At 36.8% G+C, this 16,592-nt stretch overlaps 1 protein-coding gene across 1 annotated transcript; it reads right to left on the bottom strand.

The window, feature by feature from the left end:
- Window positions 1-203: 203 nt before the first annotated feature.
- Window positions 204-16,378, bottom strand: LOC139697512 (luciferin sulfotransferase-like). The gene is made up of 6 exons (XM_071596244.1): window positions 16,162-16,378; window positions 8,802-8,901; window positions 8,357-8,507; window positions 4,468-4,588; window positions 2,217-2,311; window positions 204-743 (listed from the first exon to the last, which is right to left on the bottom strand). The coding sequence occupies exons 1-6, from the start codon at window positions 16,376-16,378 to the stop codon at window positions 441-443; spliced, it is 987 nt and encodes a 328-aa protein (XP_071452345.1). The 3' UTR covers window positions 204-440.
- Window positions 16,379-16,592: the final 214 nt, after the last annotated feature.

Raw genomic sequence — 16,592 nt, 5'->3', positions numbered from 1 at the left:
TTTTGCCATTTGTTATAAATTGTATAGAATATCATCGCGCAGGATGGAATTGCCAAAAGTGCCGAAGGTCTTGAAAATATCTTTGCCTCTTTTATAAGGCACATTTGTCTGTGGCGAACTTGGAGTCGTCTGAGTGTAGAACAGTAACAGGATATGCAGTCAAAAGAAATAAATTTAAAAATTGTTTTCTTATCCATATTTAATTCATAGACAATAATTATGTTTTTAACAGAAAACTTGTTCCAAACAACACAATAGTGAAATAATTTGCACACATTGTAATGGAAAATAATGTCATACACATATTAGGAGAAGTCACCCCTTAGGAAATGGTTGACAATCACATTTTTTTCAGATTTTGTCGTGGTTAATCTTCAATAGCAAACGTTCTCCGGTAATATTGTACTTAAGATTTAAAATGTTATCAACAGTCGTAGGATTCAGCAATTAAATGAAAAGTCTGTGTTCAATAGGTGTCTCTCAATCCAAGTGTCAAACCGCTTAGCAATATCCGAGTTCATTTCTTCTCTCCAGCTCCCCACTTTTCCTTTCCTCATGAAGTTGCCGTTAATATCCCCAAGAAGTGATATTAATTCAGGCTTCTCCCAAAATGTGTAGTTGACTGAAACATTTGATTTCATTGCTTCAAAACTTAAATGCGAGCAAAGGTCAGATAATTGCTCAATATCCAAACATTCTATCTGTAGGAATGATGTCACTTCAGTGATTGCAGCTGGCAAATCCTGAATGGAGAAGAAAAATTCCACAAGGAGTTATTTTTCATGTGAATATCTAAGCAATCAGAGATATAGAAAGGATTTGGGGAAAGTGGAATTGGAAGATTACACAATGCGTATTTTCATTTGCAAACTCTGCTACAATATCACACCTTAAATTTTAGAAATGTACTGCATCACTAAAGTTCCCATTACCTACCTGCAATCTGAATTTTCTGATTTGGCTGACTAGTAACCTTTTTCAGAATGATTGGGTCTGTTTGGCAACTTAAGTCATCATGTTTTACCTGTTGCTATTTTCTGATCTCCCAATTATTTGGCCCTACCGCTTACAGTTTTTAAAATTATGTATAGCACCTGTTAGATATGTAAACTATACATTGCCATGTTCAAATTAAATTTCAATATGCTGGTAGATTAAAATTTCTAATGAAATTAATTGGCAGTAAACTTACTTTGCCAAGCAATTACTTGTCCTTGAGGAGCATTTAAAATTAAACATTAATTTCACTCTTAGAGGAATTGACTGTTTCAATGGTCAGTTTTCACTGGAAGTGTTGTATACTCAAGGATAGCACTATGTTTATTGCAATCATGAAAGATATTTTGTGCTTTAGAGCATAAAATGTAAAACATTGAAATGGTCATGAATGAGTATGAATTCATAACCTGTATACATAAGTTATTTATTTATTTAAAAACTTCAAAAGAGAACAATTAGTCTTTTTAAGTTAAAACGAGAGAGCCGAGGGTTCTTTCCTAGACATTCAACTAGTGTAATGTACTTATGGTTCTTCCAGGATTTGGCGACCCATATCCCATAGAAGATAGTTGCTCCCATAGACAAATAGTTGCTCAAAAACCCCGTACCCTCTTACAAGTGATCCATTATGTATTAAATTCTTGGGGTCACATTATATAGGCAATGCTGAATCCTTACAACCAAGAAGCAGTAGCATTTGCTCATAAGGTGAAGAAAATTAAAGCCATTGTGAGTGTAGTTCAAACTTGAAGGTGGCACCTTGAAAGGATGAGGGAATGGAAAGCAAAAAAACTCAGATCTTCTGGCCAGAAAAATATAGCAAATTTGCTTGGAGCTGGATTTTTAATCTCATAAAATCTATTATAGTCATTTCTGATAACTACAATTGTAAATGTAGTTCATCATATAACTAAATACAACTTTTCCCAATTTTCATTTGATATTCACCGACAAGTTGTGTCCCTGGCAGTATTGGAGCTGCCTTAGTTACTCAAAGGGACCTCCAGTTCTTAAACATGGAACCCTCCAGGCAGTTGAATGCTCAACTAAATAGGCTACCATATCCTCTTTACTGATACTCCCAAGTTAACTTATGCAGGGTATTTTTAGATGAAGGAAACCTTAATTGAGCAGAGTAAACTCAATGAGGGAAACTTTGCATTTGTTAAATTTAAAAAATTAAATTTTTTCTGTAAGAAAAAAAATTGCATCCATACCTTTTTCATGTCTTCATATTTTAGGAATAGGAAGTTTGGATCATATCTATGTTTCCAGTAGGTCAAAACATGGTCCCAGTATGGTGAGTAAGGAACTGGAAATAATAAATTACCAAGTTTAAACAAACTTATCTTTTTTGGGACCAATTTCATTTGATAAGTTTTAAATTTAACTACCAACAACAATATCTACAGAATCAACTGGAAATACATCACTACTGGCAATGAGTGACTTTGCATTACTAAAAATATCCTAAAAGAGCGGTAATGTAACCTTAAGCATGACGTGCCTATGTCCTGGTTTCCCACTCAGAGAGCCTGGGCTTAAGTCACAGCAGTGGCAAGCATTTATCAGTGTTATCCTGATTCCTACTAGGAGTAGTATTTAGGGGAGGTGACCGACAGCTGAGGTAATTTGCACCATTAGGGATTGACAGGAATTAATGAAGGGTGGAGAGAAACCCGGCGTCGGCATTAGCCTACTCTTTACAAAAGGGGTCTGCAGCTTAACGTCCCATCCGACGGTCGGCATACTCACTCAAAGTGCCCACCCTCCACAAAGCACCTCAAGTAGGGATTGAGATACCACTGAGAAATATTCAACACCACTGGGATTTGAGCCCGGGCCCTCTGGGTGGGAAGCCAGTATGATAGCCACTGCACCATCTCGATCCCCTCCTGATTCCTACTTGAGGTATCCCATCTATCAGATGTAAGAGTTAACTGTAGAGCCCTTTGCACCTTTCGATAGGAGTATGCTGTTGGCAGCACTAGCTTTCTCTCCACCCTTTCACCTTAACCAACCAAATTACCTACCTCTCTCTGGTGAAAATACATTAAAGGATTCTTAAACTTTGTGGCCCAACAAATCTTTTCTTTATGTTTAGCTGTCATTACATACTGCCTCATTTCTATTAAATACTTAATTTTCTAGGCTCAATGTGTACCATCAAATCAAAGCCCTGAAGGAATACTTGGATTGAATATAATAGTTCATAGGATGCAATTAACTAGAAAATTAAAATATCTTGATAAGGAGGAGAGAGTAAGCAACATTTTCTATTATATTAAATAACTTCATTTTCATCTTTGTTTGTTAAATCTCTTGTGTATTGCATGCATACAATTTTCATTGCATGAAATTTATTAATATCAGAAAAAAATTTAGAAAATATTGGACCATTACAATCTTTCCTTAATCTTATTAATTCTGAAATTCAGATGCTTGTCCCAGTCCCAGTGTGGGAATTCCTGTACCAAATGACCTGGAAATTTGGTTGTGATAGGGCAATAATTTAGCCTTTGTCAGTGGTGGTAGTCTATTGTTCTGTATTTTATTTATGATTCTGAGCTAAGCTATACCTACTGAAGACTTCTTTCACTCAACCGTCACATTTATCATGAAAAACAACAAAAAATGGAAATATATAATACGTGATACAATTGGTAAACTCTATGTAGTTGATGCATTTTTCATGTGCATTACTGCCTCTTTATTATCCTTTGGATTATAAAAAATGTTTTGTAAACCTACCTCCTACCAAAGCTGAAATATTTTTCTTTTTTCCAAGCATTTTCTGTGACTTAACATTTTCTTGTGTGTATTGATCATTTTCAGATGTCGCATTAATGTAAAATTTGATGAATAAGTGGTTTTAGTGCATTTTGGCAGAGCAACCTTAAAATATTGAAAATTCCAAAATGGTGAGCCAAATTCAAATCCAGGAAAAAAATGTGGTCCCATACAAAAATGTGCAAGAATCAATAGGATATTAGAGTTGGGAAATTTTATTTTTCAGCGTTAAAGTGGGATAAATCTGACTAAAATCAGTAAGACCTACGCTAAATTATGATTGCAAAAACTTTTTTTTCAGATTTGATTTTTATTGCAGTCTTTTAAGTCCATACAATATACTTATTTATACTTAATAGTGGTTTATAATTGTGTTTTTATAATTTTTCAAGAATTAAGATGATGGATATGGCTATTGTTTCATCCTTTTATGAAATAAATATCAACATTGAGTTTCAGCAGTGATGTGGATGCTCATTTGATTCAGTCTCATTGATTCTGAAAATATTTATTGATGTATTGATGAGTAAAATGTGTGTGGGTACCAACCCATTCAAAAAAGGTTATTTTTAGAGATTTATTTTGATTTATTACAAAATGCAAGAGCCATTTACTAGAGGGTTTAAATGAGCTACATTTTAATGTAGGTAATATATTTTATGTATGAGATGTACTTACTTTTGTCCTCCAAAAATAACTCTGCCATTTCTTCAAAGCGCCCCTGAAACAGGCCCTGCCGGACTAATTGGTAGTAATACGACAAGCATAGATCCTTTGGATTTCTAGCCACATAAATAATCTAAATAAAAAAAAAGGATGGAATAAGTGAAATTACTGTTTTTACATTTTCTCCAATGACATTATGCTGAACACCTATGGTGAATGTTTGAAAAAAACTGGGTGTAAAATTATGTGACAATGTATTTGGTGTAAGTTAAATCTACTGCAGTAGGTACTATTACTAAACTAGCCTAAATATATTTAGTTACATAAATAATAAAATTTCTTGAACTGAAACAAAGAAACCATGAATTGAATAAAGTATATTCAGCCTGCCATAACATTACACAGAATTTATTAATGTACTTACAGCAGTGACAACAAAATAGGGGACAGTGATTTAGGTGTATGCACCTCACTAGAATCCTGTTTTAAGTTTAAAAATGAGTCTGTGTAGTATCATGATTGAGTGACTTCCTCACCTGCTAACCCAGGGATCATGGGTTCAATACCTAATTAGGTGGGTTTTTCTCCTCCATCTTGGGCCCGGGTGTTCATACTTTTCCATATCATTTATTTAAATGTATGTTTGTAAGAAGTTAAATGAAAAGCCCTGATTTCACCATTAAATAAATATATATTAAATAAATAAATAAATATATATATATATATATATATATATATATATATATATATATATATATATATATATATATATATATATATATAAAAGTATATATCATATAATTGTTTTTTATACATATGTATTTTATAATTATATATACAACCATAAACACAGTAACTCTACCATCACCTGCCCAACTGACCTTCCGGAGTTCAACCAGTATTTTAAGGCTTGTGAAATTCACATATCGGGGTAGGCGGAGCAGTTATGTGTGCCGGTTATGGCTTCCCAGGAAGATCTGGTACCCGCAAAAACACATAGCTTGTGTGGAGCTGCAGCGTGCCTTGCCCGGGAGTCGAACCCGGGACCCTCCGGTCAGCAGTCCAACGCTCTACCCCTTGGACTACAACAACCCACACACACATACACACACATATATATATATAAGTTGATTTTGTCGAAGTAAAGTAACACAGAAGTGTTGAATAAAAAATTTGGAAGCGACAAACAATATAAGAACACATAAAAAGACCACTCACCCGTTATTTCTTAATAATTTTGACGGAATTTAGGCACTGCCTGTACTACAAGTTGCTAATTGGCATTATCTCTGCCAAATCTTCTGATTAGTACAGTAAAACATTAATTCCCTTGATTCACTTCTTTCAGAATGAAGAACTGAATGCTTTTATACAATTGCTTCTTTTAGCAAATCCCTCAATTATCGTAACATTACTTTTATTTGTTCATGAATGTAAGTAATGAATCGAATAATAATCAATCAAAAGCTGTTTAATTTTAAAGTGAATTTAATAATTGATTTACAAAATCAAAAAGTAGTCAATCACTAAGGGAATGAACTGCAAATTTAAAAAAATATATTGAAAAATATATCAGAGACAAAATTTGTAATACTGCTCCATTCACCTAAAGGTGTCGCATTCCTAATGTAACGGGGTCTTTCACTTTGTAAAATAGGCGTATTTTTTCCTTGTTTGGATTACTTCTCAGTCTTCTTAGCTCTTGCCAGGTACTTCTTGGGAGGTCTGTTAAACCATTTTTGCAACTGAATCATGATATAAGATTCTCGTTTCCTGGAAACTTTAAGCAACTTTCTCTCTGCAATAATTTAATATTTAATCCATGCCAAGACTAGAGCGTTAGAGTAAACTGTCTTCGAAAGTCAATATCAGCGGAAAAAGGTCTCCTGCCGTTTTCACTTTTATGTGATGCATTTGGAATAATTCTCACCAAAATTGTTCTGATTTTGATAAATCCTCCGCAAAAAAAGTTTTTTTCTCCTATTTTCCTCTCCAGAGGAGTTTCTATGATCACTGTTACAGTCCAGCATCCGAGAAGTCACCTTCACTTATTGGTGAAACATAATTAAAAATAAAATCGTTACTCTGTCTGCTGATGCCTTTTCTAGTCCAACTTCCTCCCGTGGCATGTGTTTTAGTCCTTGCCCATCCTCTTTCTTCCTCTCATTCCTTTTGAGTAACAGCCTCTTCATACGTTAAGCCAACCAATTTGGGTGGGGCTCCGGCTAGTGACAGCGGGAGTTAGGGTGGCCGAAACAGATCAATCACGAGTACGAAGGTCAATACGCAGCCCGCGGCGTCTCCCCCCTTCTCATCGGCTTTTTAGTGCTGATGTCAGCAGATTTCTGTTTTATAATGACACGATATGAAGAACTGAACAAGGAAAAAGTCTGATATTTCCGCGAGCACTTTACTTGCTTCCAAGACATAGTTCTTCCCTAATAACACTTTTTGCATTTAATACGATCCTGCCATTTATTTCGTGGAACACTGGCTTAAAATTAAGTTTTTCTTCGAATATATCATGAAAAGAGTTTTTTGGAGGGACAAATCGTGAAATATTACATCGATTTTACAATTGGACAAATCACATCGGTTTGAACCGGTGATGTAGTGAAAATCTCTTATGTCGCCGTAAATCGTCTTTGTTACATCCTTTGCTAACTTCCATCAAAAAATTCAATATGACCAGGGCATTAATTTCTTGGCCTTAAGTGTTCCAAATTGCTAGTACAAAATAATGTGTTTTTTACAGTATACTTTACTCCAGTTATCTCGTTATTCTCCCTTTTCTCTTCTGAATTTGTCTTGTGACAGGCATCAACTGGGCATCCTCCAATTTCCCTCCGCGTCTCATCCAAGACGTTTTTCTCTTCGTCATAATTTTTATCTGAGTAATCACCTTTTCAACCCTCCTCAACGCTTCCTCATCCCTCACACCGTACATTCCTTTCACCCAAATCGTGTTTCCTATTATAGGAATTTCATCATGAAATAATAACTCAGCACATATATAGCTCGATGGTTTCGAGCCACAACCAATCTGTTGATAAAAAAATAAATATATGCTGAAGGGTACAGTAAGTGTAAGTTCTGATTCCTTTACCATTGCTTATTTTTGCCTTCATGTAAACCCATAGTGCATAAAAGTAATGCAATATATTCTTCTCGAAAAACATAATTTTCGTGGAGGAGGGTCATCGTGTAGTCTGTGGCAACATTCATCTTTTCCTTCCTTTTCCAGATTGTAATTTAACTGATGAATATGCATTTGGGGTCCGTATTATAGAAATACCGGTACAATTTGCATGCGCACGTTTGAACAACTTTTCACTCGGATGGTTCCAATCTGCTTACTATAATTTAGTAGCTTCAATCTATTGCTATCTATGAAAGTTCTAATTTTATCTTGATAAAACAGCATTTAAAACTAAATTGCCAATAATTTCACAATTTCATGTTTAGTTTCAAATTCCTGTCTCCATTTCCTCATATTTGTCAAATATAGATGACTCGTTTTTGATGTAGGAAGAAAAAGTTTTGGGGCATGATCTTCACGGGGGTATCAAGCACGTGAGAGAATGCGGTTATTATTTATGCATGCATATGTGGGCTGGCGTCTCATGGAATAAAATTAAAAATGTATATAAAAAGAATTTAAATACATTTTTCCAATTCCCTCATTGGATAGGGTCCCTCGTAAACAGATGTTCCCTTAGGGATGTCTTGGCAAAATGGAGCCCGAGTGAGGAGGATCAGTAATAATATTGATTAACATAAGTACATGTGTGATGGAAACGAATTCAAAAACAGAATATATTAAGCATAGATTATATGGTTTTGAAAATTATTTTATACGAATGGATGAGCCGATTCCCAGTTTATATTTAAGCAATATTACCTTGGGTTTTACAGTTTTAATTTGCTTTGGGAGAAGTTCCCATGGTAGGTGGCATTTTATGAATCTTGGAGATTCCATGCTTTCAACGTAACTGACGGAATCTCTAAGTATAGTAGGAATCCCTCTCTTCCCAGTCAAAAACGTAGATAGCCTGAAATAGAATGACAGTAGACTATATTTTCTTATAAAGATAATTAATAACAAATGAAAGAGCATATTACTGCGTCTTTATTATGTATATGTGTGAACAGAGCATAAAAAACTTGGGCATACGCTGTTCATTTAAAAAGCTCAATCTCCCCTTGGCATGTATATCCATATTTTTGCAAATAAGATTAATACTCTTCATTTATCATGTATACTAACACGTGAATACGTAATAAACCACATCATATATAGGTACTCATTTTTACTTCACATGGGTTACTGTGGTAATTATACTCACTCTAAAAACGGAAACCGGATAGGAAGTATGGTAGATTTCGCGCTTTCAAAATCCAAGTCATTGCATATACACCATGTCATTTCTTGTGTCCACGTTGTACCTGTGAAGAGGAAAGAACAAACTTGACAGATCACAAGTTAATTCAATAGATTATAGCCAAACTTAATCAGAGGTTATCGAATTAGCCTGGGGGCGATCGCCAGTTAATGGAATCTAACCTCGGTCAAGCATGTCGTGTAGGGATTTAGGATCTTTCCTGAATTATGTTTATAAAAAGAAACCGCAGATAGCTATGTGACTTTTGGTATAGTAATGAATTTACCCCTTAATGAATGAGATTTCTCATGAATATGGAACTCTCAGCTTTACATGGATTTAGAAATTAAATCTAGGTTGAGAGGGACGTACCTTGAATCACAAAGAAATGCATTTCCCAGTTAAATTCTTACAAAGTATGCCTACAATGATTGTGGGTTTTCCTCCGTTTCCACAAGTTCAGAAACGCCAAATGAGATTCGGTAATAGGGGAGTGAAATGAGCATTTGCCGTTTTCTTCTTGCGGGATCGCAAGAGGGTCATTGTGCTTTCCCTTGCCTTTTGAACGCTCTTCCATGGAACAAATTTACACGCTTCCCTCTCCACGGACGAGTGAGGATGATTGGATGATTTTCAAGGAGAGAGCCATTTAGCTCGTATTACTCGTGGCTTTTCTCCGGGATAATCTCGAAATTCTCTCAGGGAGCGTCTTTATGGCGTTTGTTTTATTGTAGAATTTAACGAACCAGGAATTTTTTCAAAAAAATGCTCAAAAAAATTATTTACGAAAAAAAATAACTCTTATAGCTTGGAGTAACCAGGATTCACTGTTATCAAAGCATTTTTTTGTTTCTATGAAGTTTTCTCTTTCTTTTTGGGGTGTTCCCAATGTTTCCAATCCCGTCCCTTGGAATAGGAGTGGCATCTCGTTCCGTGCTCTCATCTCACAAATATCACAACCCACGCGACGGACCTTCCAGGTCGAGTAATGCATGCCGCTCCAGAGAACAAGGGATTGATTCTTTCGCATATTATCGTCTCCCAGTTCTTTGAACTATGCAGTGACGCAAAAAGTCCTGGTTTCAATGTGCTCAGTCGTGATCAGCATTCATTTTAATGAGTCAGTTTTAAATGACAGTTAATGATCGAGGATATTAGTCACCCAATGGTTAGTACAATAACATTTTGCCGGATGCGCATAGTTAAAAACATCCCATACAACTGGAGGAAATGATTCCAGGCTTTATTTTATGGAAGCTAATCATCACGGAGGAAACGAAAAAAAAAACTGTGAAGTACGCTTGATGATTTCACACTAGTTTTATGATATTGACACGACCTAGGTTTCGACACGCCATCATTACATTCAGATAGACTTGATATCTGAAGTACTTTGTTCACAGTAGGAGTTATTTTGGCAAAAGCAATGGAGTAATAGTGGAAGAAGCCGCCGAAAAAATACTATCACGATTAGTATTGATTTATTAGAGTGTCACTCTCTCCTGGGTGATCTTGAATGGTTCAAGGGAGCAACGAATTCTTGGCTCCATCTGTTTCGAAGTGTATCTCTATAATTTGGTCGCTATTTCAACACTCACAGGTGTTTTTTGGGGTATGTTATATGTCATGAATATGGCTGCCCCATCGATAACCATGCAATAAGTTTAATCTAAGCGTTGATCATCCAGCCTCCAGGGGCTCCCAAACCCATGTTGTGCATTAATTGTGTGTTATTTCGTTGCAGTTTTTCTCAATGGATACGATAATTGGCTGGTATTCTCAATGCTGAAAAACTCTTAATCTATTACTCTTCCCGTAGTTTCAGGTTAATATTAGGTGCTTTCCGACGCAATTAGATGAGAGTCGGCGCTAAGAAAATTTTTTCCTTTCCAATTGTTTCATGTCGCCGGATGTCTTCCCCATAAGGGTGGAGCAATGTGCTTTAACCTTTCCAGTGATTGCAGGGATTAGTTTAGTTTTCTGCAGATAGCAATTGCATGATCAGTCCAAGATAATGTTCCATTCATGGTTACGCCTAAATTATTTCCTGTCCTTAGGTATGGTATGATAGATCCTTGCAATTTTGTGGTGGTAGTTTATCAATACTTATTTTAGAATATATTTTATGGTATCTGATTATAATGGACCCACTTTTGATGGGGTTTATTTTCAGTACATTTGTTATTCCCCATACTGACAAAGCAGCAAAATCTTAAATAATTTCGTTAATATTCTAGGTGGGTCTTGAAGGCGGGAATGGTGCTATATTTGTAAATCATCGGCATTAAGGTGATGATTATAATTTGAAATGCCTTTACTTATACCGTTTATATTCAGGGAAAAAGCAAGGGTCCAAGAATGGATCCATGTGGAAGACCCCTGTGTATTTGAAACCAGTTAGAGGATGAATTAGGAGTGGTGACTCTATGAACTCGGTTACTTAGCGAATCCATTGTAAAGACGAGGAAGAAAAATTCAGGTGTTACAGTTTTGCTAAGAGAATATCTTTTTCAATAGAGTCGAAGGCTTTGGTAAAGTCTAGGAGTGTTATTATTGTTACCTCTTTGCGACCCATGGATAGTCGGATGTCATCTGTTATTTTAAGGAGAGCGGTAGCTGTGCTGTGAGAGGACCGAAAGTCTGATTGTAGAGGATCAAATAAGTCATTTCATTTGAGAAACTTGGAAATTTGTTCATGAATAAGCCTCTCGAATGCTTTTGATAAATGAGGAAAAATGCTGATTGGCCTGTATTCAGCGATGTTAATGGGTGTAGATTTTTTTGGGATTGGACGGACTAGGGTGCGTTTCCAGAGCAAGGGATATATTCCAGTCAGAATAGGCCAATTAAACATATTAGTTATTACAGGAAGCACATTGGGAAGTAATTTGTGCATGAGAATAGCTGAAATTCCGTCAGCTCCATCTGAGGACTTGATTTGTTTTGAGGGTCTGGAGGACTTGCATTAGTGTAACGGGAAAAATTTTGAATGAGCTTGCAGCAGAAACTAGAGTAATATAGCCAAATATGGTCAAAGAAAACTCTAGAACTATAATAGTCTCATTTTTTTAGGAAAAAAGTTTTTGATTACACAAAAGGTGTTCGCTAGCCCGGAAAACTCGGGAAATGTCGCTCTTCAGGGACACTTGGGAAATGTCACGAATATTCTGTAAAAATTAGTATTTGATGTATTTTACGCAGAAATGTTCCCCACCTGTCATTATGACATGCATTTGAGGTAAGCTGATAATTAGCCCCTAGGTATCTAAGCCATTTACCGAAACTGCATTGAGATCTATCAGATTATGGCTTTATAATGGTTTACACATTGCGTTAACATTTCCTATGCATCTGGTTCTCTGAATATTTTTTGTCCTGTTATTTTTTATGTTCATTTTGTTGTGGTGTTTGTGGATTTGTGTTTTCTTTTACTTAATAGAAATGCTTAATTTTGTTCCTTGGCTAAATAAATTTCAAGTAGTAATTTTTAGGCCTCCCGTTAATCAATGAGAATGGTGAACTTAATGCGACTGAAATTTACTAACCTCACCACTGTTGGAGTTCTTGCTGAGGTGTGCCATTTTAGTGAAGCGATACTTAAACCACTATTTACAGCATTTTCGCTCTATTTTCCCGAAAATTCATGTTCCTCTAAGGGAGGGTCTACTATCAATAACTTGTGATTAACGAGAGAATTCATGGTCAGTTGTTTGTATTATTTAATATTCTTCAGGTCTTCTTTTATTAATTCGGAATAGTGTTATGCTACATACCAGATATCGAAGTGAAAATTCAAATCGTTTCTTGACAATTTCTGGCACCTGCAGCCAATAATTATTAACACATGATCAACATATGTCCAAATATACACTTTTAGGACACAGGTTGTGGAACGCCTTGGTAGTCTGAAAATACAATGTGCGATCAAAAAAGACAGGACTGATTTTATAACTTGTTTATTTCGACGGATAAAGCTAATCAAAATTGCCGTCCTCAAATTACATGCCTTGGCTGACGACAAACCTTTGCCAACGTTTCTTCCAGCTCTCGAACCCTCCCTGCTAAGCCGCCTTAGGGATCCTCTTCAGGTCCGCCGTACAATTAGTTTTAATGTCCGCAATAGAGTTGAATCGGCGCCCTTACAAGGTTGATTTTAACTTTGGAAACCAAAAAAAGGCTGATGGAGCTACGTCTGGAGAGTAGGGTGGCTGCGGGATCACGGACGTTCCGGTTCTGACGAAAAAGGCTGTCACGATCAGCGCCGTGTGAGCTGGTGCATTATCGTGATGGAAACGCAATGAATTGTTTCTCCACATTTCCGGCCTCTTTCGGCTCACTGCGACCCTCAGCCTCTTCATAACCTTTAAGTAGAAATCTTTGTTGACGGTTTGACCTTGATGGACGTATTCGTAATGAATCAGCCCTTGCCAATTGAAGAAACACACCAGCATGACCTTCACATTGGACCGGGACATGCGAGCTTTCTTTGGTCGCGGAGAATGGGGGTCTTTCCACTGAGAAGACTGGGCCTTTGTCTCAACATCATAACCGTAATCCCAGTTTTCGTCACAGGTTACGATGGTTTTAAGAAACTCTGGGTCGACATTGGCTCGATCCAGGAGTTCCTGATAAATGTCCACACGTTTTTGTCTCTGTTCATCTGTCAGCACCCGCGGGACGAATTTTGATGCGACACTCGTCATGCCCAAAATGTCTGTCAAAATTGTCTGACAGGATCCAAAACTAATGTTCACTTCCTCGGATACCTCTCTAGCAGTTAAACGGCGATTTTTCCGCACCAAATCGTTCACCAATTTGACATGGTTGGGGTCTGTCAAAGTGGAAGGCCGCCCTGTTCGCGAATCTTCATCTGTCGAGGTTCTGCCCGATTTAAAACGACTGTACCACTCAAAACACTGGCTTCGACTCATAACTTCAGGCTTGCTGAATCATTCCAAATGTTTCCGTAGCACTTTTTCTAAGTTTGAAACAAAATTTCACGCACACACGCTGTTCCACTAGCTCCTTCATTGCTGCCTTTGCACGCGGCGACGAACAGGCTAAGACACGTACCGTTGCTGCTTTGTAACAACTAAACGTAAACAAACGCAATACCTCTCGTTTTATTCGTCAGATGTGTCACTAGATGGCGCAATGTGTCTCGTTTCGATCCGTTGAACTGTTCACGCAGAATAAAATCAGTCCGGTCTTTTTTTGATCACACCTTGTATTTCATGGAGAGCATATAAAACTAAAACTGCAGGAATGTTTTGATACTTGCATAGCGGACATTTGATTGCACCGACCCTAGTATTAACGCCATCCCGAGCACATGGAGAGTAATGATAAACGTTTGAACAGCCTAAGTGCCCAAGACTGACCCATGTTTAGCGGCCAATGAGTCTGCACCGATATTGTTTTTTTTTTCAATTTCAAATAATACACAAGTTTATCAAAATATATGCAAGTGCTTTTGTACCCATGCAAGAAATTTCTATTAATTTTCCATATCGCAGGTTTAATATTTGATGTTCAATTCTTGGAACCTGTATGGGGCATGGCCTACCGAAGCTTTTCTACATCTAGGAAGAATAGTGATAGAAAAATGTATTGATAAAATTCGGTCGTCTTCAATCGATAATGCACTAGGTAAAAGTAAATGATGAATGAGTACGTAAAGGTTAATAGCATATATAGATAAAATATGGAAAGTACTTTGAAATAAAAACCTAATCACGAAAAAACAGAAGTTTAACAAGAAAAAATATTCAAGACATGCTATGATGAAAAAACGGAAGTGACTCAATAAATGAAGGTATGAGGGATCGAAATGTGAAAATCAGGACTTAGGTGAAATCTTTGTGGGGCGAAATTGGTATTATTTATGGAGCTTCAGGCCAGGAGGCAGGTCCCGACGGCTCCGAGCCAAAGGCAAGCTGAAGACCCACTCATTCTGGCCGAGCGGCTTGACTGAATTCGACACGCGATTTAAGCATCGCTATTACCCGGGAGTGAACGCAGGAAGCATGAACAACAGTGTACCGAGCGGTGACGTAAGGTCAAATCCCCTTTCTGCATTTTCATCGGTGAAAGCCTTTCATTTTTTAACCACTGAATAAAACGATTCACTCGTAGGCATGCCTACCAAGAGCAGGGCACAGGGCATCCAAGCTAAGCTATGAGGTATTTAGTTTTAAGCGTTTAAATCTCGATTGGATTAATGAAAAGAATGTTGGATATTAAAACAATTATTTTTTGCATACAAATCCGTTGATATTCGTGCGCATGGTGTTGGATAGGCCGTGTACTCAATAGCCTTCATTTAGCTATCGGTTTCGCCTCTTCCAGAAAGACTAAATATAAAGCTAGCGGGATGCAAAGCCGCGTCTCTCACCGACACTATATAACGGGTGGTGAAGATGAATTACTTCGTATGTCAATTCTGATTCAATTAAATCGAACATTTAGTATATTTTGGCTTTTAAAATTCTGTGAAAATAGGACATAACGGCCTGTGAATTCTGTTTTTTGTATTCGTTGCCTACATCACAAGATAACACCAATTCCACAGACAGGATAAGAATTTGCAACCTGCGGGTAAAATTATTAACGTGTTACCCGCAGGTCTTAGTGGACCGGTTTTTTAATAAACCGGATTTATGGCATTTCTTAAATTATTTTTCAATACGTACCTTTACCTTTATCCTGTACCTTTAACTAAAAAAATATAAAACGGCAAATTAAATCAAGACGGAGAAAGGTTTTAGGTTATTTGTATAAATTTCTAAACCCTTTCCATATACTAGGTATCAAAAGGAAAAAAATAAAAGAAAAAAGCATGAAACAATGACGCATCTAAGTAAAGATTCCAAGTGAGCATGGTATTAATTTTGTATTAAAATTCCTTGAGTTATCATCCAAGAACTAATTATCCTAGACTAATTCCTTATCGTTTAATGCATCGGAAAATGTATTATGCCATGTTTTTACTTCGGCTGTTGACGTCATTGTTAGATCAATAGAACGCGCGCCTTATGATTTTCGTGGTAGTCCGTCAAAGTTTAAACGTATGCTATGCGTAGATTGTTTTCGCTGTTACATCACAATTATTCCCGTCCTGTTGCCTCATGTCTACTCTGTCATTTTATTTGAATCACAAAGCTAAGAGTCATTCAAGTGGGGTAAGCGTAAGTCGAGTCTCGTATTATCGGAAATGATCCTTAATTAGCGAACACTTAAAATCTCCACGATCCCGTGCACGGATACGTAGTTTTTTTTTAATTTTGCTCCTAAATTATTAACATAATTTTCCGTTGAAACTCACCTGATTTTGGATAGGACAAGATCCAAACATCATTCTCTCTGACCTCCATCTCTCGTATTCGCGCAGCAATCTCGAGAAAACCTCTTGGGAGCATGCAGCCCGGCTGGTTTTCACTTTCACTGGTCGTTATCCTCACATACTTGTCGTGGTTGATGTGCTTCAGGAACCGTCGATCTCCTTGGGTAACACCTTCCACTTCATTTATCCGGAAATCCATTTTCCTGACTGCATCAAGAAAGGGTTGGTAATTAGGGGCTTTATGGGGTATAATAATTGAAGATTACGACTTGAGGGGAACTAATTTATGTTTTACATATTCATAGCTCGAAATATTGGAGGATTTGAGTCACCTGTCGATGGTCTAACCGTAAATTTTCTCTTTTCAACTATTTTTAAGTCGAATACTCAGGCAATGAAAATTGAGCATTTTT

The sequence above is a fragment of the Hetaerina americana genome, unplaced genomic scaffold, assembly GCF_022747635.1.
Source record: "Hetaerina americana unplaced genomic scaffold, ioHetAmer1.1.p SCAF_79, whole genome shotgun sequence".
Taxonomy (NCBI): domain Eukaryota; kingdom Metazoa; phylum Arthropoda; class Insecta; order Odonata; family Calopterygidae; genus Hetaerina; species Hetaerina americana.
The sequence above is the reverse complement of the archived record's forward strand: the minus strand, read 5'-3'. Positions and strand labels throughout refer to the sequence as shown.